This window comes from Ptychodera flava, chromosome 19 (assembly GCF_041260155.1).
Source record: "Ptychodera flava strain L36383 chromosome 19, AS_Pfla_20210202, whole genome shotgun sequence".
In the NCBI taxonomy this organism is placed as follows: Eukaryota; Metazoa; Hemichordata; class Enteropneusta; family Ptychoderidae; genus Ptychodera; species Ptychodera flava.
This window is the reverse complement of record NC_091946.1, coordinates 28,130,892-28,158,806: the sequence shown is the minus strand read 5'-3', so window position 1 is coordinate 28,158,806 and position 27,915 is coordinate 28,130,892. Positions and strand designations below refer to the sequence as shown.

The 27,915-nt window shown below is 39.9% G+C and overlaps 4 protein-coding genes across 4 annotated transcripts; all 4 read left to right on the top strand.

Annotated features, from left to right (window-relative positions):
- Positions 1-536: 536 nt before the first annotated feature.
- On the top strand, positions 537-8,952 carry LOC139118132 (uncharacterized). The gene is made up of 3 exons (XM_070681427.1): positions 537-656; positions 5,741-6,424; positions 8,315-8,952. The coding sequence occupies exons 1-3, from the start codon at positions 653-655 to the stop codon at positions 8,950-8,952; spliced, it is 1,326 nt and encodes a 441-aa protein (XP_070537528.1). The 5' UTR covers positions 537-652.
- On the top strand, positions 8,953-11,336 carry LOC139118131 (uncharacterized). The gene is made up of 3 exons (XM_070681426.1): positions 8,953-9,313; positions 9,740-9,920; positions 10,982-11,336. The coding sequence occupies exons 1-3, from the start codon at positions 8,953-8,955 to the stop codon at positions 11,178-11,180; spliced, it is 741 nt and encodes a 246-aa protein (XP_070537527.1). The 3' UTR covers positions 11,181-11,336.
- A 7,957-nt stretch (positions 11,337-19,293) lies between these two features.
- Positions 19,294-21,041, top strand: LOC139118130 (neuronal pentraxin-1-like). The gene is made up of 2 exons (XM_070681425.1): positions 19,294-19,381; positions 20,365-21,041. The coding sequence occupies exons 1-2, from the start codon at positions 19,294-19,296 to the stop codon at positions 21,039-21,041; spliced, it is 765 nt and encodes a 254-aa protein (XP_070537526.1).
- A 2,627-nt stretch (positions 21,042-23,668) lies between these two features.
- Positions 23,669-27,906, top strand: LOC139119149 (uncharacterized). Its single transcript, XM_070682804.1, has 4 exons — positions 23,669-23,783; positions 24,808-25,138; positions 26,080-26,227; positions 27,502-27,906. The coding sequence occupies exons 1-4, from the start codon at positions 23,685-23,687 to the stop codon at positions 27,902-27,904; spliced, it is 981 nt and encodes a 326-aa protein (XP_070538905.1). The 5' UTR covers positions 23,669-23,684; the 3' UTR covers positions 27,905-27,906.
- The last annotated feature ends 9 nt before the right edge of the window (positions 27,907-27,915 follow it).

The following is a 27,915-nucleotide window of genomic DNA, read 5'->3' as shown; positions in this document are numbered from 1 at the left end:
CTTTCTATCGTGGGTAATGTGGGCGCGTCGAAGTGATCGTGGCTTAGAAAACGCTCCGAGTCGCAATACGGTCGGACAGCGCAGATAGGAAAAATATGACAGTGGAGAGTGGATGTGTAGTTGAGGTAGTATGTGCGTCGAAAGTGAAATACTTAAAGCTTACATACAAGCTTTCCACAACCTTTCTCTTACCAAATCAGGAATAAAAGGCAGGGGTCACCGTGTAAAGTTCCAAGAGAAAAAAAGTTTTGCGACATTTTAATACCGATATTCCAAATTAAAAGTGGCCACCTTCTCTGTGTCAACTGTATGGGGGGGGGGGGGTACCGGTATTTTTTTGGATTTTCGGAAAACTATGACATTGAGATTTTTGTTACTTCAAGACCTTTAAAATCAGCCCCTACAAGCGGTAGATCTGAAAAGCATTGTAAACATTTGTTAGTCCGAATATCTGTCCTCGAGGCGCATTCTACGAGGTTACCAAACTCTTCAATGTAACTTTTATTTTACTGAGGTCATACACCAATAACTTTGGCCACCATTCTTCCATTTTTCACCGGTAGCTTTTATACCAACGACCGAGAAGACCACGACAGAGACAACCACGCTTTTTGACAACACGACTATCGATCCCAGGTTTGAAATAGGATCCATGCGTAAGTACTTCCTGTTTATTAGAATTCCGAGCAGCGACGGCTTTGAGGTAATATGCGCCTCGAACAGCTCGAAAATGAAAGACTTTTGCTCTAACTTTCGAATGAATCTTTCGACAACTCTCTTACCAAAGCAACAATAAAACTTAGAGGTCGCCGTGCAAAATTTGGTACTAGAAAGATAAATTATCAAAGGTTCCCGATATTTTGAAATTCAAAATGGCCGCCACCTCTGTGTTAATTCTATGGGGAAGAAATAAAAATTTCGATTTTTGAAAAACTAAGACGGTGAAAAATTTTCTTTCATCAAGAGATTTAAAATGAGGCCCCACAAGTGGTAGATCTGAAGAGAATTGCTGAAATTCAAAAGCCCGAATTTCTGTCCCCGAGGCGTGTTCTACCCTAATAACAGGCCACTGAGCTTTCAGCAAAGGGTATTGCCGCAGCATGTCGAAATGTTTTCACGTCTGAAAACTTAAATATTAAAGGTGCACAGTGTTTGACAAATCGTAGTATATACCGAGACAAACATATCTTTTGGAATTAGTCCGTGATTTTGGATACAAGCTCAGTCGTCTTGTATAATGTTGAATTTCCATATAAGCTTACTCTCCAAGTCTTCTCTGTTTTACGAAAACATGATCAATCATCACGTCTTTTATTTACTTATTTACTTATTAATGAACCAACAGGTTGTCCCAATTACAGGTTCATTTCATAAAGAAAAGATACAAGATAAAAACGACAAAGAAAAACAAGAAAATAAAACCACTGCTGATGTAAATCGCGTCTAAAAGTAATAAATTACGAAAGATGTCTTAATTTTATCCATTAAAGGGACATAAGTTGTAACTTTTGACTAATTCTTCACTACTCTGTTTCAATGTATCAGCTACAGAATTTTACTATAATCCGATCATCATGACCAATGCCCGGTGTCCTGCTTGCCAACACAGCCTGTATATGTGAAATGACCATTGTTATTGTTGATAAATGTATTCTAGTCCGGACCTGAATACAAAATTTAAACAATAAAAATGCAGATTATACTCATATAGGGTATATTTATAAGCTAAATATTAGGAATTTCTCCATGGTTCAGGGATTCAAACCAGAAACTGCAGATGATACACAGAACAAACAAAATTAAAAAATGACCAAAGTTACAGCTAATGGATCTTTAAAAAAGTTTTCAAGTTGTCTACGTGATAAAAAGGAAAATTTTAAATATTCTTACGATGAGAAGCAGGTCTAAAAAGAAGTGTACGACGCAGAGCTATAGGGGGAGTATAAACATTAATCTGTGCAAGTACATCAGATATGTTGTAATAAGAATTTACAATTTTGTACAGGAATCTAATATCTAGAATGCCCGTCTACTCTCTAATGAGGGCAAACCATATTCTGCACGAATAACATTGTCCTTAGTACTATATTGCAGTGAAAATACTGTCCTTCGGCATATTCTGCTGTAACATTGTCAACCTTCACCCCACTGTATAGTGAAAATACTGGCCTGGAATCCATTTTGTACGGACAACACAGTCCATCACCCTACTTCCCTTGATAGGCCCGCGCTGTCCTTCACACAATCCTGGACTGAAATTACTGTCCTCGTCAGAAATATCGTCCTTCGTACCTTCACTGCCCTTCGTTTTAGTCTCTTTACATGAGGGAGCCGTCATATATTAAAACCCAGAAATTTCAACTGAGCAATAATGTACCCTCTCGCGTTTCTGTTATTTTGTGGAACGTTCAGAAAACGACGCCAAGAGATTCCACCCTGAAAAAAACCCACTTATGTCAGCTTAAGCGTTTCTGCACGTAAGATCGAGAGGTACGACGTACTACTGTATTAAAGTTGTAGGCAGTGACAATGAATTAGTCGTTGATCGTTGGATGAATAACGTTTTATGTCATGGTTTGACAGTATGTAGTAAATCGTAGGTCTAAAGCTTTTTTAATGGAAAGCAAAATACGATGTACCACATTGCGGCCGATGTCATCGTGTAGTTAGCGTTGAAGCAAGGAAGTGCCTCCATGGTTGAAGGAAGTTTGCAAATATTACGCTCATGATTAGATTGACATCGCTTTCGCATTATAACTTTGGCAAGATCTTAGAAAAAAGAAAAACACTGTAGTCTCGATTATACATTTTACGTTGTTGCATACTCCTACTGGCCGACTATATATATCAGTTGTCCCATGTTTTTATAAAATTGTACCACTTTTTTAATCTGGAGTGTTTTTCATTCTTTTCTGTTACCTGTGTATCATTTCATACTTTCACTAAACGCTTCAGTACAGTTCCCCCAAAAAACCGAGTATCCGCCCCCTTCTTCCTCTCAACATTTTGAGCAACGCCCTTCTAGCTTCCCATTTTTGAGTGACCCCCGGGCCGTAAATAATGACGGCTCCCTGATAGGGCTTTGCAACGGCGCAAGAGCATCATTATGCCCTGGTTTTTCGGAGATGGTACTGCGTGTTGTTTTTAGATTGCTCTCCTTGTAAACAAGTTCAACGGTATCCATTGCAAATATCACTATACGGTACGGAAAGGTTATTGTTATCACAATCATTCGAAGCTGAAAATTACGATTTCAAAGTCACTTGTCAAAACTGAATGTTGAATTTTCTTTTCCCCTTTTCTAAAAGGTTAAATTTACAGGCAAACACGCAGTACCAGTACACTCACTGTGGTCCATACATACCGTACTGCTTTGTTTGTACTTGCAGTTTCAGTTACAGGAAGTCAGCGCATTTCTCTGATGTGGCAGTGCAGGGTGGTTTCCCGGTTGAGGGTATGAAAGCGAAACTCTTCCCGCACTTCTGTGTGTTAGAAATTTCCCTTATCATCGATATCAATTTGCGATAGGATGAACTCTTTTCCCCAGGGAATCATGTCCGCGAGTGATTCGGCGATTTCATATTGAAATACGGAGAGCGACTCCGCAATTGCGTGTGTGCTGCTCAAAGTTTTCAACAAAAATGAGCCACTCCAACCGATCGTCGATCTGCAGAAACCTGTTCACTTCATTCAACCTATCAAACGTTATTCATAATCAAACCAAGTGCTCAACCACGTCATGGCGGTACAATAGCAACACATGACAATTTTGTAAATCCAATCATGGATTATTTTTTGTACTTTCGTTCAAAAAGGTGACAAAACACAATTTTTTTCCTGCCAACGCTTGAAATTAAAGTGCACTAAAGCTACGAATCCAACTTTTCCACTGGCAAACAAGGCTCTAAAACTCTGCAAATTCGTGGTATAACTTTGGTTAACTTGCATTAAGGGAGCGTTCAGTTATTATGGCCGGGGTTGGGCCGGCAAATTCTTCCTGCGCATCAGTCAAAATAAGTGAACCCCCCTACCGATTGTACTAAAAAATTGATGACCCCCCCTTTCAAGATGACAAAAATTTCATGACCCCCCCCCTTGCTTGAGTAAAGTTGCACACACAAACACCTCGGGGGTATGGAGCGATAGAATCCACTAAAAAAGAGCTTAGATTTTTTCAAATGACCTTCCTTACAAACTCAAAAGGTGTTGATGCTCAGATTTCCCCTTCTGACTTGCTTATATTTTTGAAATTACCCCTCAAAGGGGTTGGACAGAAATAACTGGTGGAACACAATATTTTTGCGCAAGTGTGTGTGTACAAAATTTTGATATTTGGATTTAATTAAAAATCAGCTGTTGATAATGTTGATTCACTATACATGGTATACATATATTTTCTCATACATGTATGAGAAATCTATGTAGTACTTTTTCAATGCAAAACTATATCTATGCATTTATAGATATTTGATAATTTACATAAATGTACTTAAATGAAATAGGGTTGTTACAACTGGCATGTGGACAAAAAGTTTGACCTTAGAATTTCACCAAAAATGTTCATCCACTATACATGGGAGTCAATGATAAAATTGTGAATAATTTTTTTTCCCATGAAAAACTTGGTATACTTGTGCATATACAGACGTTCAATAATTAACATAATTGTACTTGATTAGAATATGATGGTATTATGCGTACAAGAAATCTGATTACTGAATTTCACTGAAAATGTTCATCTACTATACATGGGAGTTTTTGAGGAAAGTATGAATAATTTTTTTCCAATACAAAAATAGGTAAACCAATGTATTTATGTACTCTCGATTATTGATATCAATGTACTAGATTAGATTAGGGTGGTAACAAATGGATGTGTTTGCCAGAAATTGGATTTTGGAATTATACCAAAATGTAGATTCACTGTACATGGGAGTCTATGAGGAAAATATGAATAATTTTTTCCAATACAAAACTATCAAAATCTGTATATTTAGAGACATTTGATAATTCATTTTAAAGTACTTAGTTAGCCTAGGATGGTTAAAGGTTGATATATGTGCAAGAAATTGGATTTTGGAATTTCACCGAAATGTTGATGCACTATACATTGGAGTCTATGAAAAAACTAGGAATAATTTTTTTACAATGCTAAACTAAATTAATTTGTGCTTTTATAGGTGTTTGATAATTGATACAAATGTACTTGCTTCAAATAGGGTATTTAAAAGTTCAGATGTGGACAACAATTATGATATTGGAATTTCACCTAAAAGTATTATTTAACTTTCCATCTTACTAGTAGTCTCAGTACAGGTTAAATAATTTCCCTGACAAAACTTGCTATATCTCTAATATGTAAGTAATAGGAATTGTTCATTGCCCTCAGTTCAGTGAGCTTGATTTACAATAAGACAAGCCTCAGAGTTGTCAAGTCAAGATGTTCATGTGACAGATAATTATACTTTTGTTCAGATTTACAGGTGAATAACTGCAGAGGATGAAATCATGCAACGAATCATTTTTATCTCCCAGAATATTTATGAACACTGAAACTGCTTTTTGATGGGACGGATACTTATGAAAATTAAGTGACCCCCCTCTGAGCTGTTTGAAAAACACATGACCCCCCCCCCCCCTGCAGTTTTCAAATTTGAGGTGACCCCCTGGATTTTGCCGGCCCACCCCCGGCCATAATAACTGAATGCTCTCTCTCTCTCTCTCTCTCTCTCTCTCTCAGACACTTGTGAACGCGAACGCTTGACCTATGTCAAAACCGGGATCATCCTTGGTGGAAATATATGGTCCTACATCAAAATGCCAGTGGTTTTCCCACCACTTACAGGGTATAGTCTGTGTTTCTGGATAAAGACTACAAGCATTCAAACCTACTTTCTTGACTACTCCGTACCAAATCGCCGCCATGAGTTCAGCATCTACCAAGACAAAAGAAGTAAACTTTTCACTATGTTCAGGGCAGGAAGTCGGAATAAGTACAGGTTTTCAACTGGACGGGGCGAAGTCAATGACGGTAAATGGCACCATTTCTGCACGTCGTGGTCCAGTGACTCAGGTATATGTCACACTTACAGGGAACTCTACAGATGGGGTACTTTCGTCTCTGCTAAGGACTACACCATTGAGGGCGGTGGCATTATGGTCCTCGGCCAATCGATGTCCTCCCACGGCGGAGGTTTCAGCTCCAGTCTCGCCTTAAAAGGCTCGATTACAGATATCAATATGTGGGATCGCCAGCTGACTCACGCCGAGGTGACTGGCGTCGTTTGCTACAAATTTGTATTCTGTGGCAATTTAGTGCCCTTTTCGGCGTTCATGAGCAAGCATCTCCGCATAGTGAAGTTTGAGCCGTTTCACCTTGAGCGAGATGCAATGGCCGAATACCTCGAGATGCCATCTTGTTCAGGTATGAAACTCAATGACAAACGCAGACAGCACACATGAGATCATTCTAATTTTACTGTTCTACACTCATTCACCGACGACACAGAATTTCGTCCAAACCAATGAACGAAATACATGACGATATTGGAAGCCTTAAGTTAATTAATTTGCGTACCGATCAATTTATTTGCATATGGCTTGATAAAAAACACCAGATCATCACGCAACTGTATTAATTCGATATACTACGGTTTTGATCACTTTGTAAGTAAATATTGCAATGAATTTGATATCAAAAGTCCCCTTTAACGATATTTGTGTTTAATGGGGGAAACATGTCAGAGATAAGATTTATGTAAGTAAAGAATAAAAGATGACTTTTGTTTTAGCTAATTTGCATATGAGCTTGTGATCAATACGGGGTTTATTTTTTCACGTGCAACATGGAATACTATGAAAGCCCATAAGGGACATTCTGTAAAGAAAAAATAATTTATCTCGTGCGCACGGAATAACATCTTGTGCCCACGAGATGTTATTCCGTGCGCACGAGAAACTTTCTCGTGCGCACGAGGTGTGTTTCCGTGTGCACGAGACATTTTTCCGTGCGCACGGAATACTTTAGACTAATATTTCAGCGCAAACATAAGGAGTCAGAATTACTGACCCAAAAATTCCTTGGTGGCCACATCAGTTACCTATTATGTATCAAGTATGTATGAGCATAAGTCGAGGTAAATAATTGTGAAATACTGGTATATCAACTTAGTTATTCAGTATCCGACTGAGAGAGATCTATAAACTAACAGACAGCATAACTTTCCTACACAGGACAAAGCCAGTACGCCTAGAATACACTATGGACTACAAGCCGAACTTGTAATTTTCTACATTTGATAGATTACTATCACACTGAAAACATAACTTTTTCAAACTCACACGTCATATACAATAAATTATTTCCGTTCAATGTCGATGATTTACTCTCATGTAATCACTGTTACGACCTTGTCTGAAAAATGAAGTAGTGAATAAACACGGGATATTAATTCACACATTTTTAAATATGAAAAGGTAGCATTTTTCAGTAAATTATTGCGTAGCCGAGCTATGTTGTAAGTAGAGGTAATATGACCAATGTGATTTTAATATCCATATATGCCTTCTTGTCACATCAGATCTCTTGGTCCGAAAACCAGTCGTGAAATGTTATACATTTTCGACGGAATATCATGACAACAACATATATAACAACTTATCAAATCAAAATATTCAACTAAAGAATTTGGCCTTCATTTCAGCATTTTTGGACAATGGAGGTTGCACTATGACTGTAAATTCTGAACTGTTGTACAATAATAACTTCTCCGGCAACTTCCGACAGCTGGCATAATTTAAATCTTCATTGATGTTGATGCCATGCAAATACCATTTCCAAATAGACATGATTAAGATAAGTTGCCGCTATATAAAAAATATCCCGATTAATAGATAAGATACATAATAGGTAAATGATGTGGTCACCAAGGAATTGTCGGGTCTGTAATTCTGACTCCTTATGTTTGGGCTGAAATATTAGTCTAAAGTATTCCGTGCGCACGGAATAACATCTCGTGCGCACGAGAAAGTTTCTCAACACCGTTACTGCTGCAACAACCAAAAACAAGTCACAGAATTTGAATCCTGGAACATTCACACTGACTTAGTGTTCCTTTCAAAAGCAGTGCCACGAACTGCACCCACGTGACGCTAATGTGAGGGGAATTTCGTTTTGATCAAAATGACCGCAATTTCTTACTTGTACAAAAAGTAAACAAAGGACTTAAACATTTTTACCGCCCAATTTGTAACAGGCCTCTGTAAATACAACAACAGCAGTTAAACATTTATGTTTAAAATTATTCTCCTATAGTCTGGACAACCGCAGAACCAACCACGACCGCGCCTCGTACAACATTGAATGTGACGATGGCTCCGACTACTACGCATACAACAATAGCTCCGACGACAACCCAGGGCGCTACTCATCGTGTAACGACCGTAAGTCAAGGCGGGTCATTAGCAAGTGCTTCTCAATCAAGTTATATTAGTACACCACAAAGTGGAGATGGCGGTGGCAGCGCAGGAACCACAGATGGTGGCATCACAGGAGGAAATGGCGGTGGTGATAGTGGGGGCACATCTGGAGGAGATGGTACATCTGGAGGTGACGGTGGCACTGGTGGTGACACATCTGGAGGAGGAGATGGAGGAACATCAGGGGGAGACGGGGGTACACCTGGAGATGGCAGTGGCACTGATGGAGGTGGTGGTGGCACCAGTGGAGGTGATGGTGGTACAAGTGGAGGCACATCAGGAGGAGACGGGGGTACATCTGAAGGTGGCGGTGGCACTGATGGAGGCACGTCTGGAGGTGATGGTGGCACTGATGGTGGCACATCTGGAAGTGATGGTGGCACTGATGGAGGCGGTGGTGGCACTGATGGAGGTGGTGGCGGCACTGGTGGAGGTGATGGTGGCATAGTACTGATGGAGGCAATCAGGAGGTAGATGGGGGTACATCGGGAGGTGACGGGGGTACACCAGGGGGTGGTGGTGGTGGTGGTGGCACTGATGGAGGCACATCTGGAGGTGGAGGTGATGGTGGCTGATGGAGGCATATCTGGAGAAGATGGGGGTACATCGGGAGGTGGCAGTGGCGCTGATGGAGGTGGTGGCGGCACTGGTGGAGGTGATGGTGGCACTGATGGAGGCACATCTGGAGGAGATGGGGGTACATCTGGAGGTGATGGTGGCGTTGATGGTGGCACCGGTGGAGGTGAGGTAGCTACCACTGCACGTGATGACGGGCAAGGTCATGTTACCCATGACAGGACAACAGTATCTGGAGGCTATTCAACAGAAGTGACAGGTAAATTACAGTGACGTTTCCAAAGCTATGTTGAGATGGGGGATATACAATCTCAGACCGCATTGTTATCAAAACATTTCATGTCTAAACATGACTTCATGGGTGCACTCTTCTTCTCATTCGTACCCTGATAATTAAATGGCCATCAGAGTTACGCAGAAATCTCGTTAACCTTTAATCTATGATGCAATATTTGGTACACGTAGAGTGTCAGAGGTGTTAAAGGTATACAGTCACCTGTAATCTAAATATGCCCATATATGGTCAAAGGGGTGTTCCTTGGTATTCGAAATGCCCATGAGAGGGCGCTGTTTTTAAAAAACGGCCACCCGCTTAAAATCTGTGATTGGTTAGATTTTCTCATTCCATGGTAACTGTAGCAAAATTGGAATAGGTGACAGTATAAGGGTTTACCACTTTCTTTAGATAAAGAAGATGCAGGTGGGCTGGACATCATTCCGATCGCAGCGGGCGGTGGAGGCGGTCTCCTCGTTCTGATCATCATCATAGTAGTTGTCGTCGTGATAAAGAAGAAGAAGAAGAAGAAACAGCGTGTAGCCGAGGAGGAAGGAGAGGAAGAGTTGGTGACCATCCAAACAAGCACAGTGTAAGTATGACAATTTGAACAACTTGAACACCTCGGCGTCGACAATTCTTGATTCAATGCGTTAGAAAAAAAAACAAGAAAAAGCTTTTCACAGGTCAAGTCGACTTGAAAAATATATCTAATTCGATATAAGGCCTTGTTGTGGAATCTTTAATAGGCTATGTTCGAATTTTTGGAAAGGGTGAGCGGAAAAGGAGGGTGGGGTGGAGGAACGCTGATACCGCATAATACAGGAAATGTTGACTTTGTTTACCGTTTCTTTATATCAATCTCAGTCATTTATTTCCGACAAATGACATAGGTAATAAGGCCGAATAAAACTTTCTTCAAGGAATATTTCAAGCATTCTCTTTCAAAATCAAGAATAAAAATCGGTGTCACCCTGCAAAGTTTGGTACTAGACAAACGAATAGCCCAAGATTTACCGATATTTCAAATTCAATATGGCCGCCATACCTGTGTTAACCCTATGGAGAAGAATGAAATTTTGGATTTTCGAAAAACCAATACACAGTGAAAAGTTTGTTTTTTTCACACCAAGAGCTTTAAAATGAACCCCCACAAGCGGTAGATCAGAAAAGAATTGTAAAAGTTTGAGATTCAGAATATCTATCATCGAGACGCATCCTACTCAATTCCCTTACGTTTGTAAAATATTGGTAGGACATAATTCAGCAGAGACAGATATTTGGACTATCTCACTTTTAAAATTGTGTTTTATAGTTTACCACTTGTGTGGTCTATTTTAAAGCTCTTAGAGTAAATGAAATTTTCAGCGGCTTGGTTTTGTGGAAATTTATTTTTTCCCCTAGAGATAACACGGGTATGGCGGCCATTTTGAATTCGGTAAATATTGGGTGATCTGTCTCTTTAGTACCAAAATTTGCACTGTGACCCCCCATTTTTATTCTTGGTATACAAAGAGAATGGCTAATTAAAGTTTGCCGGAGGAAGATTGGAGCAAAATTTTAAGTTTTATCGTTTTTCGAGGTGAGAACTACCTTAATGCATAGTTAGTGAATTCATTCATTTGTTAATGCAGGTCATTTCTATCTTTGCAGGATCACTACAACGACTACGATCTCTCACGCTGCGCCGAAGAATTTCCCCATCAAGCCAAAACTCGACATAAGCAGCGTCCAGAGCCCACCAGTTGCCGTCGCCCCAGAAAAGTTGGCGCCAATCAGGGGACCTCGTCGAGGCACGGTCAAAGCTGGCATAGCCGGCGGCGATTTTCCACAACTTCCGTCGATAGAGTAAGAGCAAGCCTGCAAAGAACGCTCTAATATCATATTCCTCTAAAAATCAGAGATATCGCAAACTTATTTTCATTCAATCGAGTCTTAAATATGATATTTTTCACAATTATTAAAAACAATAAATCGCAATTATGAAATATTGATATCACATACCCGAGTTAGTATTTCATCAGGATTGAGTTTCCCTTCTGCAGAGCAGCACTTGATATACAATCGCTGTATGTGTACGAGTTATGTATGCTATTGTCTTTTTATATACTAGTGTATTTGATGCCCCGGTCGGCCTCCCATATTACACATGACATGAAAAACAATCATAGTGAAAAAAAAATAATCAAAAGTAAGCATTACTGGCCCTTTAAGATAATACGCGTCTCCAAATTGAAAGACTTGACCCTACCCTAAAACTGTTCGTAAAGATACTTTTTAACCATTCCCCCTAGCCTGGTGAAAATTTTATTTACCCAGATGGCATCAAAATGAGCACCCCACAAGTGGTAGACCAAAATCGTATTTTAAAAGTTTGAGAGTCTGGATATTTGTCCCCGTGTGCGTCCTTTTCTAGAACATCCAACAGATTGTTGACGATCATTAAATTTTGGAGTTTTGTTTCACATTTGGAACGTAAGGATATCGAACGGCGAAGAGTGTCGGTACAACGTTCTGAGACAGTTTATCCTGGTTGACCAGTTCACACCAAGAGGTCAACACTCTCCATATAGAAACAATTAGGTTTGGGTCAAAAATGCAGTGTCGCTCGGTTTTAATGACAAGTCATTACCTCAGCCGACAACCCCACTAAAAGAGCCTTGCCAAGATCGAGCGCGTAACCTCAGAGAGATCAGGATATATAATCTTTATACATCATTTTCTTTTTCGTTATCGTGTGGCGTTTTTACTGCTTTCGTAGCAATATTCAACCACAGCATTGTGGAAAAGATCAAACCACGTGCGTTTCAATAATCACATTCGAGATCAGCACCTGTTCATATTTATCAGATCACACATATCATATTTTATCTTAATTTAGGTGGGTGACCAAGCAAAAGTAACAATATTGCCATTCTCCTGATACCAACAATATAATATATTGTTGGTATCATAGAGTAAACAAGATATATGAAGAGAAAAAGTAGTGTTCTTATTTTACTTCATGAAATACATAGTATAGGAGTACGCCATGCTCTTTGATTTTCTTCAGCTCGCACTGCCTTTCGACAAATTTCAGTCGAGCCGGAGCGACATGGAGGCAGATGATTAAGCTATTTCCTACAAGCGTAGAGTTCTGGAACATTTCTTTATAAAGGAATTTGAGACCGTATGAAGAAAGACTTGTGCTCTTAACCAGGCAATGAAGGCACATAATGATGTATCATCAAAGGCGCTGAACCGAAAAACCTGCGGAGTTAGTGCTTTTCGTAGTATTAAATTCTTTTGGAAAAACAAAGGAATAACCTTGACATCATTAATTGTGAAATCTAACGTATTGCCACCACTTTTTGAATATATTTTTGATGATAACTTCTCATTCTTAGTCCTTCGTGAAAGTTTCAAGAAATTGAAAATAATACAGTGATGCCCTTTTTGCACTTCTACAGAATTCAAACAAATTGGTCCGCACTCCAATAGAAGGGCCATGTCAGAAGCTGTAATTGTTGGTGATTTTTTTCCCCATTTGTGTTTTCACGTCCCAACCACAGTTTCTTTTTCTACACCCTTAAGCATGTTGAGATACACAATATTCAGCCTGTCAACTCAGCCTGTACATGTGTAGACTGCATTAGTTTTGTTAACAGGTGAATTCTGGTCCGGACTAGAATTCACATGTGAAGAATAACAGTGCATTATACATGACATATATAGACGCTGTGTTCACAAGCTTAACCCTTTGAGCGCTGTAATATTTCCCATCAAACTTTTTTTGAAACATTTTACCAATTTTCATGAATTCTTCTGTAATCTTTAGATCATTTTGAACCAAATGGACATAACACTTTATAGGCTACAGTTTGATATCAATTTTTTGTCAAAAATCTTTAAAAAAATGACTAGGGTATATTTTATAAAATTAAAAAAAAAAGACTTTGGCGCTCAAAGAGTTAGTAGTCGAGTCGGGCTTTGAACATGCTTTGTGTGGTAGAACAAGAGCTTGCAACTGACATTAAAAAAAAATCAAGAAAAATGAAAACAGGATTCATCAAAAGCTACAACATCCTACCTTCAAGTGTCAGAAATCCAAGAAGACATCTGGAAAACCGATATCAGCATCAGCGATAATCATCACAAACATATCGTTCGACCAAAGCATACTCTCGAGGATAATTCTGTCTATTAATCTGATGCTCGTCATGAGAAAGGAGTCAACTCGCCAACACCAACTCTTGGTATAAAATTTATTGTGCATCACACTGCAAAATTTAGGGAAATGCGCGCAATAACCTTCAATCAACGCCCATTTGAATTTAACATACAACATATTTTTTTTACACGAAGATTTCCAAGCTTCCACGGCACGGCGCGACGGGTCGAGCAGTGGCATGCAGAAAGAGTCCGTCCAACCTGGGACGAATATACGGCCAGGTCCAAGGTAACACAACATACTATATGACGTCATGCAGCCTCTGGTCGACCCAGGGCATGTGGGAGATAATCGAACGCATCCCCACAAGCACATGTACATAGCCTTCCAGCGCGCACGCGCGGACGTTCGAGCGATGATGGAACGTTACATTCTGAAGAGTGCGCGGTCTGTAGAGGCAAGCACGGAAAGAGTTTGAATTTTTTTTTTAAACAACCCTCAAAATTCGAATGTAGCTAGAAATGTTCAACCGTCAAAAAGGTTTAAAAATCCCAGGCTATTCCTTTTCAATGTTTACGAAAACGATTTAACAGATGAAGGTGAGTGCCAAACCGTGGAATTACCCGCTAACAGAACGGAGACAAAGGTGAAAGTAAGTGATATATTCTACTCTCATGGTTTTGTCACAACGTGTTAACGTTGATTTTAATTCTTTCTCAACTGTTCCAGTGTATGTTAATTCTCTGACAGTTGAAAATTTTCTTGGTTGTTTAAGACATGTTAATGTATTGGCAAATGGGCCCTCTGTGCATTATCCTCCAGAATGAGGTAACTAGTCTCGTCGACTTTCGACATGGCAGTCCGACTATAGGAAGAGTGTCCAAAGCATGGCTTCTCCACAGAAGACGATAACTTGATGAAAAAGTATACACGCGATTGTGCAATACCTTAGCCCAAGCTTAGTCAAAGCTTATATGAAGCTTGGCGCCGAAGCTTAGAACAATGTTTTGCGTGCCAACCTTAAATTAAGACTGGGACGCCCAAGATTAGCTGAAGCTTATCCTTGCACACCTTTGTTGAAGCTTAGGGCAAACTAACCTTTATAAAAGCTTAAACTTCCAAATCTTGTTCCAAGCTTGGGCAGTAAAGCTTGGGCCGAACTTTACGGATAAGCTTTTTATCATCCTCGTTTCTACTGTAGCTTTTGGGTCCCTTGACCCAGCATTTGACCTAAGGGTTATTTTTTGCTCAGTTTAGGGAGCCGATTTTGCTGCAGAGTCTTGCCAAATTATTGGTTTGAAAGTTATGATCCACATTTAAGTAAAAATATAGACCAGTAGGCGGGCTTTGGATAAAATAACCACGAACGCGTTGAAATATGTTTGCGTTGAGACTGACATCGCGACAGGAACACCTCTTGTCATCACTGTCCAGTACGCCCGGTACTCATGTCGTCTGCACAGCTGAAGAGTGCGGCTTCATGCTTGATCGACTGCATCACGACTTTTATGAATTAACCGCTATATGGCAAGTTTCTTGTTGACAAGGTTTAATACCAATGTACTGAATTATATCGAGTATAGCCAAAATGAGCCACAAAAATCCGTCTACACTTCTGAAAATACACGACAGCGAAGAGATGCACACACCACACTTTACGATTTGTAGTGACTCAGAAAGTTCGTGATCCTGTTCCTTGTAAGTTTTTGACACAAATCATATTACGTAGTAAAGATACTCCCACGAAAAACAAACTTTAATGTAGGTCGTTTAAACAAGTTTAGTCATATTTAGGCAAGCCAGTGACAAAAATATACGATCAGACGATGTAAATACCTTGAAATGGTTTATTCGTATATTGCAACAAAATGTACACAGTAATCAGTACAAGTTACGAAGCTGTACTCACTTCAGGTATTCCCTAATCCGCTCACAAATTCCTTTCTAAGATGATAAATTCGGCATATTGGACGTGTTAGGAAGGACATGGATAATTCTTGAAGATGAACTGACTGGCACAACTATACTATTAAATGTACATCCACGTTGCATTCGTACAACTTCAAGCGAGGCCGTACAGATATCTTTAGGTTTTCCTCCGGGAGCTGCGCGAGGTCGATTTTGACCGGATTTTGGTGGGCCTCGTAACTTTCATGAAGGGCTTTGAGTATTTTTCAGAGCTGAAAAATTACTCACTTTACACACTCCAGCCTATGTTTCACATTTAATTCGGTATTTCATATAAATATCAACATCCTTCAAATTATGGAAACCCGGATTGACATCTTAATAATTAAATCGTTTAATTGAAATTTTACTACAACCACCCAGTGAAGTGGAATGGCCCAAAAGCGGAATAATATCAACAAGTGAAACGGTTGCCATCACTCCTTCGCAACCAACTTCTATATGAGTACGGCGCGAATAAGGGGTGGACCATTTGATATCCTGGGGGGGGCTTGGAAGATTTGGGGAAAAAAAAGATGCCAGGTGGAGTTGCTCGAAAAAAAAAATCTGGCTTTAAGTGGCTGATGGAAAAACAATTATGGACCATTGCGACTCGGAAAAAAAAATCTTGGCAATTTTTCGATGCACACTGCAGCATCAATAAAAATCAAGCAGTAGCTCTGGAGTTTTATAAAGCATAAACCATTTCAAGCTTGAGGAACAATAACTTAGAATTTATTAAACGAGGAACTGAAATAAATACACAAACAAAAACACTGAAAAATTGTCAAAAGTTACAGCTACTATCACTGTAGCTTTCAGCAACTGAAAACAAGAACTGAAATTGCTCACCAGTGTTTTCCAGAAATGTGTAAATCTGAATGTATGGATTTTGTCAAAATACCACAAGAAGAGAGACAGCCTGCCATGAACTGGGTCAAGTGGACTCAGTCAGTCAAGTGGACTGTTCAACTTGCTAATATCACTCAAACCAGGACACTTGTCAGACAATGACATATTTTTTTCAAGCACAAGTAAATGCCATAAATGTACATGATTTTACAAATATATGTAGGATACCATCATCTCTTCTGATGACACCAGTGATGTTCTCAGAAAAGTTTTCACTGTAAGTTTGTTCAATGCTTATGGAGCCGTATTATTTATGGCCCTGGGGGGGGGGGGTCGGAGGAATCTGAGGGGGGGGGGTCACTCAAAAATTGAAAGCTACAAGGGGGGTTGCTCAAAAAGTAGAGAACAAGAAGGGAGGGGCTACTCAATTTTGTTGATATGTACTGAAGCATTTAGTGAAGTTATGAATTAATAGAACAATAATAGTAAAGAACAGCAATATATATGCTTGAAATATGTATGTTCATACCCGGTATTGTACACACACACAAACACAATATATATATATATATATATATATATATATATATATATATATATATATATATATATATATATATCATAATACATGTGGTTTCAAGTAGAAACTAAAATCTCATTACACTATGTGTTTCACATTATTGTGATCTTCAGACGAGAATGATCAGCTATTCGACGTGGCAAGCCTTATGTTAGAGGCTAGTACTGAGTACATTTTTCAGTATTTCCTGATTATTGATATACTTGCCTGATCATTCATGAGAAACATCTGCTTTCTATATTCTACATTGTATAGGTTACCGATAGGGGAAAATGTGTAAAGCAAGCTAATTCTGATTCTATAAAGTTTAAAACCAGTGGAATGCCTTGATAACAAACCCATCTTTTATTGCAGGAAAATAATAATAAATAATAAATGTGAATAAATGTATGTCTGTTGCTATTTTTTGATTTTCAAAAAATGTAATCTTCATTGAAATCAGTGAACTGGAATATAAGTTTTGGAATACTGTCTCAGATTTCTGTTCCTTTGAGTTTTTCATACAAAAAAAATCTGAAAAAAATACTCCCCAAGTGCCACCAAATAACACCATTTTAATCTCAATTTTTCAAAAGCTCCAACGGCAGGAGGGGGGACACCCCCCTCCTGACCTCCCCCCCCCCGATTGCGCGGTCGCGAGTGGTGCTTTTGCACCACATTTCCCCCCCCCCTCTTGAAAAAATCCTACAGAAAACACTGCATGTCATCAGAACACTGGATACAGACCTGTACATCAGCCCTGTCACGGCAATGGAACCTCTTCCGACACTGCAGACCTGTACACCACAGGGTTTAATCAAGGTCTGTACAGGGTCTATCACAGCAGCAATCCATTTTACTGTATTTATATTTAACTTTCCCAATTTTTTTTGGGGGGGTCCCTCAAAATTTCTGTAGCAGAGAGGGGGGGGTTACTCAAACGCGTCATGGTTGGCAGGGGGGGGGGGTTACTCGAAATTTTGGAGTTTCTAAAGCAATTCCTCCGACCCCCCTAGGCCGTAAATAATGACGGCTCCCTTAATGTAGAACTCAGTAATCAGGTTGTTTGATTTGTATTTTCAGTGTGTTACCCATGGTATAAATAAGATCTATAAACTGATACTTTTGTAAAGGGAATCAAAAATGTACATGTATTTACATATCTTTATTTATAGTTTCTTGATATAGTCTGTGTGCGATAGAACAGCATCTTGTTACTGGGTGTGAAAACCAAGCAAACAATCATTGCACCGAAATTTGGTAAAAAAAAAATATATCTCGAAGAAGGAAAGTGAAAAAAAAAAGTTGCCAGCATATGCCCTGTAGAAAAAAAAAATTCATGGTGAAGCAGGTGGGAAAAAAAATAATGGCTCCAATCTTCCAAGCCCCCCCCCCCCCAGGATATCAAATGGTCCACCCCTAATGAATAAAGAAGGGCCTATTTCTGTCGATTTCGTATCGAGTATCGAAATGCCGCCAGGGAAATGATCAAAACCAATGTATGCATGTATGATAAAGGGGTTATTATACATAATGCGTTTGCATTTTGGACACATCACTCGAATACAATACGATATCGACCAAAACTGCGTATCTGCGTTTTCCGGCGTACGTAACAGCTCCGTTGTTTGTCCTTAGGTGAAGGTTAAATGCCAAGCTTCACTGAAGCTTAATCCAGCTAGGCTTGATTTAAGATTTGGTAATAACCCTGTTCCAAGCTTTGGACACAATCCTTATTTCAAGATTTGCAAACAAGATTGGATTAATCTTTATCGACGACAAGCTTGGCCGAAGAGCACTGGCAAACCTTCACCCAAGCTTAGAGTACCGCCAAGCTTGGACTAAGGTTCTGCACAATCGCGTGTGTATGGCTTGTCGGGTACCGCGCATTAGAAGCGCTGGTGACGCTCCTTAACCTGTTTACTCAAATTCCCTTTAAAACAACCCGACAGGGAAGATTTTAAACTTTTGTCGCATTGTCCATGCTTTCGCCACGGAATATTCAAACTATTAGATTTCATAATCAAGAACAAAATCAGGGGTCACTGCGCAAAAGGTATGGATTTGAGAATAAAATACATAAAGTAAATTTAATACGAAACGGTCACTATTTCACTGTATGAGTAGACTTTAAAACGGGCTGCGAAAACTAAAAATCGTGATGGTGCCGGAGCTATCGTGTGTTATTCATTTTATCTGAACAAAACTTCTGTGTATAAACCTCTGCGTAGAAATCTGGCTACGATAAGAATTATAGACGATTAAAATCCGTCCTCGAGCTGCATGCTTCTATAGTAGGCCTAGACATATTCGAATTACACTGGCATTTTTGTTGCACATTGTTCTGAAGGGTATTTTTAGCAAAGTCTGCTTTTATTTTTTTAGTACAGAGAAGCCGCAAAAACCTTAATTGGATAAACATGACTGCTGAAGATGTTCAATTCTCATCTTAAGACGATGGGAGATTCTCCATTGCCCTGGAGGCTGATATCGTTCTCCGCGCTGACAATCTTTGTCATCATCGTCCATGCAAAGACTACGGAGGGTAAGTCGATATATCATGGCAAGTGTGGGTTTTCCAAATGGTTATGAGAGAGAGAGAGAGAGAGAGAGAGAGAGAGAGAGAGAGAGAGAGAGAGAGGAGAGAGAGAGGGAGAGAGGAGAGAGAGAGAGAGAGAGAGAGAGAGAGAGAGAGAGAGAAGTACATACACTATCATAACCAACCATATACTCGTATCTTTTACAAAAACCGTGTCAGTTTGAAGCCTAGGATAACTACCCAGTCCGAACAATGCATTTTAATGCGCCTCGAGAGTGAAAGGCTTAAATTAGCTTTTGCTCAAACTTTCCTCAGCGAAACTGTCAACGATTCTCTCACCAAGTCACTGGAAGAACAAAAACCCCTCCCGTCACAAGGGTTGGAAATAGGGGAAAATAGCCTAACATTTACCAATATTTGAATTTCAAAATGGCCGCTGATCCATGTGTTAACTCTATAAAGAAAAAAATAAAATTTTCTTTTGTCGAAACACTAAGACGTTAACACTTTTTCTTAACCTAAGAGCTTTAAAATGAGCCCCCAAAAAGTGGTAGATCAGAAAAGAATTGTAAAAATTTGAGGGTCAGAATATCTGTCCCTGAGCTAGGTGCATTTCACCTTAAAGGTATACAGTCACCTGTAATCTAAATATGCCCATACATGGTAAAAGGGGCGTTTCTTGGTATTCAAAATGTCCATGTGAGGGCGCTCTTTTTTAAAAAGTGGCCACTCGCCTAAAATCCGAGATTGGTTAGATTTTCTCTTTCCATGGTAACTGTGGCAAAATAGGTACAGGTGACAGTATACCTTTAATGAGAACGACAATCGGCATTCGTAGTTCTGCCAGCTGTATAAGCTTATTATGTACATAAAACTCGAAACGTAAAGCAGTCTATCTGTTGTTTACCAGGATGACGATTTCGGGGACTCAGGCTCCACACTAGTACCGCAGGATCGTTTGGTCATGTGTGCCGTCTTTGAATTTACAGGTTCCTGCGATAGGGGTGAATTCACTGGCAAATCATGGGAATTCCACGGGACCACAGAGTCCTACATTGTGGCACCAGGCTCGTTCCCGGACATGTCCGACTTCAGTGTGTGTTTTTGGGTGAAGACGTCGGACCAGCTGCAGCAACAGTTCGCGTTCTTCACCTACTCAGTTCCCGGGTACCCAAACGAGATCGCGCTGGCAGTTGTGAGCAATGACGTACTCTACCTGATGATGAATCATTCGCCTGATGATTTTGGCAGCCGCCTGTCAATATACGACTTTGTAGGAAAGTATAACATGACAGACGGACAGTGGCATCACCTTTGCATGGTTCTTACGCAAAGTGCACATTTCTTCGCGGACGGCCATCAAGAAAACTTTATCCTGGATGCTTTGGACACACCATTCTCAGGTGGGGGTATTCTGGTGATCGGACAACTATTGAACAGTCACAGCTCCACTGATTTCAAGTCCTCGTTCCCGTTCGCCGGGAGAATGTCCGACTTCAACATTTGGTCCTACACCATTTCACAAACAGAAGTTACAATGCTGAACAACCAGGGTCAGACGAGCCTGTGCGGGAACGTGTTAGCATACGCGAACTTTGTTACTGGTGACTTGTTCAACGTGTATGTTGAGGCCGAACCAAGTTTCGGTGGGTGTCTATGGGAGTGAATCCGACATTGATACCCGGATTTTATACGTATCCTATCGTATCATAGTATAGCTAAATTTGCATACTATGATTCCTCTTATTGGTACTACATGTTATCACGGTTACCTACCCCACCGTGACGTCACAGTTCGAAAAGAGGGAGTGTGAGAAAGTTTGAAAGACACGGTTAAATTATGCAAACGTCAAAGTCAAATTGACAAACTCGATGAATAATGAATGAACGAACGAATGAATGGATGAATGACTGAATTGACGAATGAATGGACCGGGATGATGAATGGGTTGACATTACACACGATGACAAGGGACTATGTGCACGAGGGCAGGTGACAGAGGCGTCAGAAGAGCAATTGTCTCCTATCTCGAGGGTACCATAGTTCCTTGTCTAGATTATGTCTTTATTACACACTGAGTCCATTTCTTTTATTTTCAAATGATATTCACATGCTTAATTTCAATGTTAGACGAAAATTCGTTAACAAACAGAACGATTTTCATCATTGAATGGCGCATTGCTATTCGAATTTTTGATGCATATATTTCTAAAAACCGGATTTCCCTATGTAAGTAATTTGATCAGTTTTAAGGTAGAACGCGCCTCAGGGACAGATATTCGGACTCGCAAACTTTTACAATTTTTTCTGATATACCACTTGTGGGGATTCATTTTAAAGCTCTTGGTGTCAGAAAACTTTTCACCGGCTTAGTTTTTCGAAATTCGAAAATTTTGTTTTTCTCCGTAGAGTTAACACAGGGATGGCGGCCATTTTGAGTTTTATATGCCGGTAAATCTTGGGTTATTTGTTTCTCTAGTTCCAAAATTTGCATGGTGACCCCCGATTTTTATTCTTGATTTTGTGAAAGAGAATGGTTTAACGATTCTTTGTGGAAAGTTTGAGCAAAAGTTTAAGTCTATCACTTTCGAGGTGTATACTACCTTAAAATAGCGAAGCTGAAAATAGTTCCGGGACTCTTTCAGTCAAATCAATGGCTGTGCAGCCCGCTACAACTTACAATCGAATCCTATGAGTCGCGCGACGTTTGCTATATGGAGCATGTAATAGTGATGATGAATAAATTTGGATGGATGAGTGGATGGACATTGATGGATAGATGGAAGGACTAATTGATAAATGAACGGAACAGCTTCTTCACCCGTAATGTGTTGCCACAACGGCAGTGTTATCAAAAACAGGCATTCACAACTAAAATACACACCCTAGTGATATAGCATTCAAATTGACCGAAACTTTAATCATTGTCGATGGGCAACCACATTAGATGAACGAAAGTTGCCAACGAAGCAGGGTATATGCCATAAATCAATTAAATATTTCATAACCATGAACAGGGGAATGGCGGAAAATCATCCTCTTTAGCAATCGCATATTTCCATATGGCCACTAATACAATATGTAGTGCTACTGCCGTTCCACGATTGGGGCTAAATAATCTTCGGAGCCGCTGCACATTGCCAGAAAAATTGCTTGTCCGCCTCTGAAGAAGGATAGATGCAAACTTCATTAGTACCGATACGCAATTCCTTCATGGGGGGGGGGGGGGGGGGGGCAGACTGTGGTTATTGTTACTGGCAGTAGGCAGAAACTGATAATGGCGGCTGTCAGATCAGAACGAACATAAAGACGAGTTTGATGTAATTGTTTTTCAGCGCCACCGTCGACTGCATTGACTACTGCGGTGACATCTGCATCTTCCAGCACAGAGTCACAGTCCACAGTGAGTCAACATGCGCCAGCAACGTTGACGGACGGTGAGTAAATAGCACAACTTTGATTACGGAAAAGTCGACAACTCTCTTACAGAGTAGACAGTCGTCAAATTTCACTGGCGTAAGTTTGGAATCGGAGGATGGGATATTAAAAGCCCATATCGGTGATATCAATATCGAGAGATACACAACACCATAAATGGAGTGTTTTTGCAAATTGTCCCATTCATACAATGTACATCTTCCTGGGGAGAAGGCGTGCGCTTTTGCTCTGCGACGGGTAAGACAAGAGAAATGAAATTGTCAAGACAGTGGTTTACCAAACGCTTACGATAGTTATATACACAAACATCCTTGCACCAACTGACTGCCAGTCATGCTCAAGCTCACAACTAACAAGCACAAAAACTTGAGAACTGTATTAAATACTGGTTGTTGGACAAAACGAAGACTACCTTAAATATGTCTGTGCACCCACAATATCGGGACAGGAAGTAATGTCAAGCGATTGGAAACAACCAGCCGTACTAATCCGTATTTAGCACAGGGAAGGCAGTCAGAAACGTTTAGTTTTTCAGTAGTTGGTGGAAACCCTTAAACTTTCAATTTCAAAAAATGGTAGCAATGGTCAGAAACGCTAGAGTTTCCAAAAAAAACTTCTTTGAAATTCGAGACACCTATACAAGTCGACCGGTCTGCTAACTCTGTTGGAACGGTAGATTGTTGACGCCCTATTTTCAGTTTTCAGCATGACTCTGGACCTAAACTGTCATATTTATACCGTGAAATTTGAGTACCCTCATTGCACTGTAATTCTTACCACACGTCAAATTAAAATGTTAATGATGTGCAGTTATAATAGACTTTTGCCCCTACTTTCTTAGCATTCACCTGTGGCGGCTCTTATGAGGGTATGGAGGGCGCTATCGCATCGCCAGGATATCCAGCGGCTTATCCAAATGACGTCGACTGCGAGTATCAGATACAGGTACCAGAAGGCTACATTGTACAGGTGGGTGAGCGGCAGGTTGTGAATTTGCACAAGTTTTGTAGAGTTATATGTACAAAGCATGGTGTGAAGGCTTGATTTTTTTCAAATTGATCTTTTACCCGAACAAGTCTGATTTTGGAGATAAAGACCAGTCCTGGTCGATATCTTTTAAACCAAGTTGTATAAGTGTAAGGATTGTAAGCTCGCTCATGTACATAGTTACCATTTTCCAAAGGCAAGAAGAGTCCGTTTATCTTTAAGAAAGCACAGTGTACAAGTATTTTGGAAAATGGCAAGGTTGTGCTGCATAGCTCCCCTTTTTAGACTTTCACCTATTCTTGACGCTCATTACTGTAATACTTTGTGATTCTTGCAATCATCTTAAAAGTAGACTGGTACCAGAGTCTCTTTGTATGTCATTTCGCCTGAATTAGCTGTTCAAATCCCGCTTCTTCGCTCATGGTTGAAAATTGGCCATGATCCACAAAAGATGTGTTCACGGTGTTGCCGTCATTGTACTTGTGACAATGAGATGGCAGTGTAGCGGGTAAATCAAATCTTTCCTCTTTTGCTGCCGCCGTTAAATGCCTCTTGGTCCTTTTTTTGTTTAAATAAAAATGAAAGAAAGTGATGATCATCCACCAACCTCTTGAAAACAGAAGAGAATTATGACCAATATACATTCAATCATCAGTTCAGGAGTTTGGTCTATTCTGAGGACTGTACTATATCTTCTTCCATTATATGTTTGATTTTACACACCACGTACATTTTGACAAAGATAACAATTATTATAGTTTAAAGCTGCCTTGAAAGTCAAATATAAGTACTTCACTTTGCAAAATGATTAGTTTACGACTAAAATTTTTCATGCAACTTCTTCGTGTGAACGTTAACCTAATATATCTATTTTCGAGCAGGTTTATCATGTGATAGTGATAAATGGCATTTCTAATGAAATGGTATACTACGTCAGTTTACATTAATCTATGTTTGTGTCACAAATGTTTAAAATGCGACTGTCTGAATTTCTTATACAAAAAAGCTCACCTTTGAAGATATTGAGGTAGAATATTCCAGTGATTGTGCTTACGACTACATAGCTGTTTACGATGGCCCGGACAGCTCCTCAGAACTGATGGGTATATACTGCGGAGTTGCCAACAAGATTGACAAGCTTCCTTCGGGGATTTTAAGATCGTCGTCCCGGAGCATGTGCGTGAAGTTTACCAGCGATGCGGGGATCCAGTATCGAGGGTTTAAAGCTACCTTTCTGGCAGGCGCTGTCATGGCATACACAGAAGGACGGTCCACATTTGCTCATCAGGTCTTCGAGAATAGCACATCCATTGACACAGCTATAACTGACAACACAGGTAACTTAGGAATCAGCCTTAACACTGTCTTATGATAAGAATCTACAAAAGGCAGTGATACTTGCTGTCACAGCAAAGTCGCAGACTGGCACACATTAAATAATTTTACACATATACTTTTGGGAAAAATATCATTTTGTTTGATGTTAGGCACAGAATATGTGCAGGGGGGGGGGGGCAAGGTATTGCAAGCGAAATGTTTAGATACTGAACCGGTATATGTGTTCAAACTGCTGTTCCAACCAAAACATAATTAGAGCTACCGATTTTACCACTGCCTTCATGGGTTAACCATTACATGGTACATTAGTTCAGATGAAGTATGTATGATGGTTCACGTTGCTTTAACAGCCATCTCGCTTTTTATCGATTGAAATGCACTTGTCCCTAAAGTACCAAAGATCTTCTCCTCACTTGGTTCTGCATTCCTTACATTACTAGGACCACAACGGTATAGTATTCTCATCTTTGCCGTTCATCTTTACTTGTTACTCATCAGCCCAATTGTTATCTGTACGGTGCACAACTTATTCTCCGCTGGTACTTATTTGTAGCATCCGAACTATGAATCAGCCTTTCGATAAAGCTTCATTTCTTCCGACTGCAAAATAGCTATTTCTATGAACTTTTCGAGGGAACACGATTGGAACTAATTTGGGATAATTGGATTTTCATATTTTTCAAATTTCTCAAAAATGTTACGTGCCCTATAGCTGAAGGTTGCGATATAACAAATTACTCACAAAAACAAGTGTGTAACTTAAAAAGAAAAGCAGATGAGCTTACATTTGCAGATGAAATGGACATTACTTCACCATCCAATTGACATTACTTCACCATCCAATTATCCAAAATTAGTTCCAATCGTGTTAGGGGGATGTCTATCTTTGATAAACGTCTCTAGGATTGTGATGTATTTTTCCTTTTCTTTGCAAATACAGGATTTGATATTAGTGGAGAAACAGATGTCACACCAATAATTGCTGGTTCCGTTGTTGGCATCCTGTTTTTATCAGTTGTGACTTTGTCTGTGTGGTACATGAAAAAGGTTTATCAGAAGAAACGCATTGCTGCTGCACTAGAATCAGAGTAGGTTGAAAGAATGTCTCGAGTCACCTTACCTCTTTTGCTACCAGAATTTGGTATATCCGCAATGTTTTTCAAAGGATATTTGGACCTCTAAACAGGAAAATAGGGGTGAATTATTGTTAACCTTCTAAACCCACATGACATATTGCCCATAACCTATAGTTACATCAGTAATGACACAAGTTCAAATGTTGGCTACATCACATATTTCGGACGCAAACTAATTGGTAGTTTGTACTATTTTCAACAGTGAAGTTCAAAAAAGAAATAAAAATAAACATCACAGAAGGTAGCCATCATTAAAGAAGAATTGTCAGAAGTTTGAAAGAACATTACGAAAATGAATACCCCTATTACATATAGAGACAGAGGAACAACAAATGGTTAATTACCATTGATGTACATTAAGGTAGCTACATACCTTTTAGACACTTTCAGATTTTTATTTTTTTCTCAATGAACACGTCCCAAACCCAATAAAGTATACATTTCCTGAAAGCCCGATATAGAGCTATCCGACCAAGCACAGTACACAGTCTTTATTTGCATAAGAGTCACGTGACAAGCGTTTTGCTGAACCTTCCAAAAACCGGTTTTTCCCGCCTTATGCAAAACACGCTGCAAGATTTCCGGTTGGAATTTCTTCATTGACAAGCCTTGACAATATCCTTCAAAACGGTGTCTGGGATTTTCTTTATATGCCTTTGTTTTTTTTAATGCGCTCTTAAAGGTGTTAGGTGCTTTTCAAGGAATTTTAATTATCACGCCATATTATTTGAATGGAGCCTCGGGAAAAAATCGCAGACACGGTTTTGAAGGATATTGTCAAGGCTTGTCAATGAAGAAATTCTAACCGGAAATCTTGCAGCGTGTTCGCATAAGGCGGGGAAAAACCAGTTTTTGGAAGGTTCAGCTAAACGCTTGTCACGTGGCTCTAATGCAAATAATGACCTTGTACTGTACTTGGTCGGATAGCTCTATATCAGGGCTTTCAGAAAATGTATACTTTATTGGGGTTTGGGACGTGTTCAATTGAGAAAAAAATAAAAATCTGAAAGTGTCTAAAAGGTATGTAGCTACCTTAAAATTCTAAATGTTTGAAACTTTCTTTATATTACTAGACTGAGTTGCGCATGTACTCAACAGCCTTCTGTTTATGGGTTCTCTTTCTTTAATATTGAAAAGTTAATGCATCAATAGAATGGATGACAACAATGTTAAGCTGTCTGGTAACTAAACTGTCTGAACCTTTATCTTTGTTTTTCGATATTTAGGGAAGCACAAGAAGGTGAAGGGGCTGAAGGAGCTTTGCCTGAAGAGGAGGAAACTGAGGACACGTATCTCTTCATGAAAGAATCTGCAGAGGGTATCCAGATCCCTACTGATCTCCTGACTGCCAAAGAATCAGCTGAGGGAATCGAAATAGGAGCAGAAGGTCATGTCCAGAAAGCGCCTCTACCGCAAGCACAGCCTCTGACAGTTCCTGCAGCCATTCCACAGCCACCACCTCTTCAGCGACGTGGCTTGCCTCCACTCGGTAGGCCAACTCAGGTTGCCCCTGAGATGTCTGTGGAAGGTTTCTGCCACCTCTTCAGCAGGCTCCACTTCCACAGATCCAGCCAGCTGCACAGCAAGGAATGGTGTCACCAGGGCTTCCTGCTCAACAACAAGCCTTGATTGGCCAGCAA

What these genes read in the sequence shown, in the direction of transcription:
- LOC139118132 (XM_070681427.1), top strand. An exon ending in CGAGATGCCATCTTGTTCAG is followed by an intron (nt 6,425 to 8,314) that starts GTATGAAACTCA and finishes ATTCTCCTATAG; the next exon opens with TCTGGACAACCGCAGAACCA.
- LOC139118131 (XM_070681426.1), top strand. Translation starts at nt 8,953, where the DNA reads ATGGGGGTACATCGGGAGGTGACGGGGGTACACCAGGGGGTGGTGGTG. An exon ending in CTATTCAACAGAAGTGACAG is followed by an intron (nt 9,314 to 9,739) that starts GTAAATTACAGT and finishes CACTTTCTTTAG; the next exon opens with ATAAAGAAGATGCAGGTGGG. An exon ending in ACCATCCAAACAAGCACAGT is followed by an intron (nt 9,921 to 10,981) that starts GTAAGTATGACA and finishes CTATCTTTGCAG; the next exon opens with GATCACTACAACGACTACGA.
- LOC139118130 (XM_070681425.1), top strand. Translation starts at nt 19,294, where the DNA reads ATGGGAGATTCTCCATTGCCCTGGAGGCTGATATCGTTCTCCGCGCTG. An exon ending in CCATGCAAAGACTACGGAGG is followed by an intron (nt 19,382 to 20,364) that starts GTAAGTCGATAT and finishes TTGAATTTACAG; the next exon opens with GTTCCTGCGATAGGGGTGAA.
- LOC139119149 (XM_070682804.1), top strand. Translation starts at nt 23,685, where the DNA reads ATGGAGGGCGCTATCGCATCGCCAGGATATCCAGCGGCTTATCCAAAT. An exon ending in CAGAAGGCTACATTGTACAG is followed by an intron (nt 23,784 to 24,807) that starts GTGGGTGAGCGG and finishes TATACAAAAAAG; the next exon opens with CTCACCTTTGAAGATATTGA. An exon ending in GCTGCTGCACTAGAATCAGA is followed by an intron (nt 26,228 to 27,501) that starts GTAGGTTGAAAG and finishes TTCGATATTTAG; the next exon opens with GGAAGCACAAGAAGGTGAAG.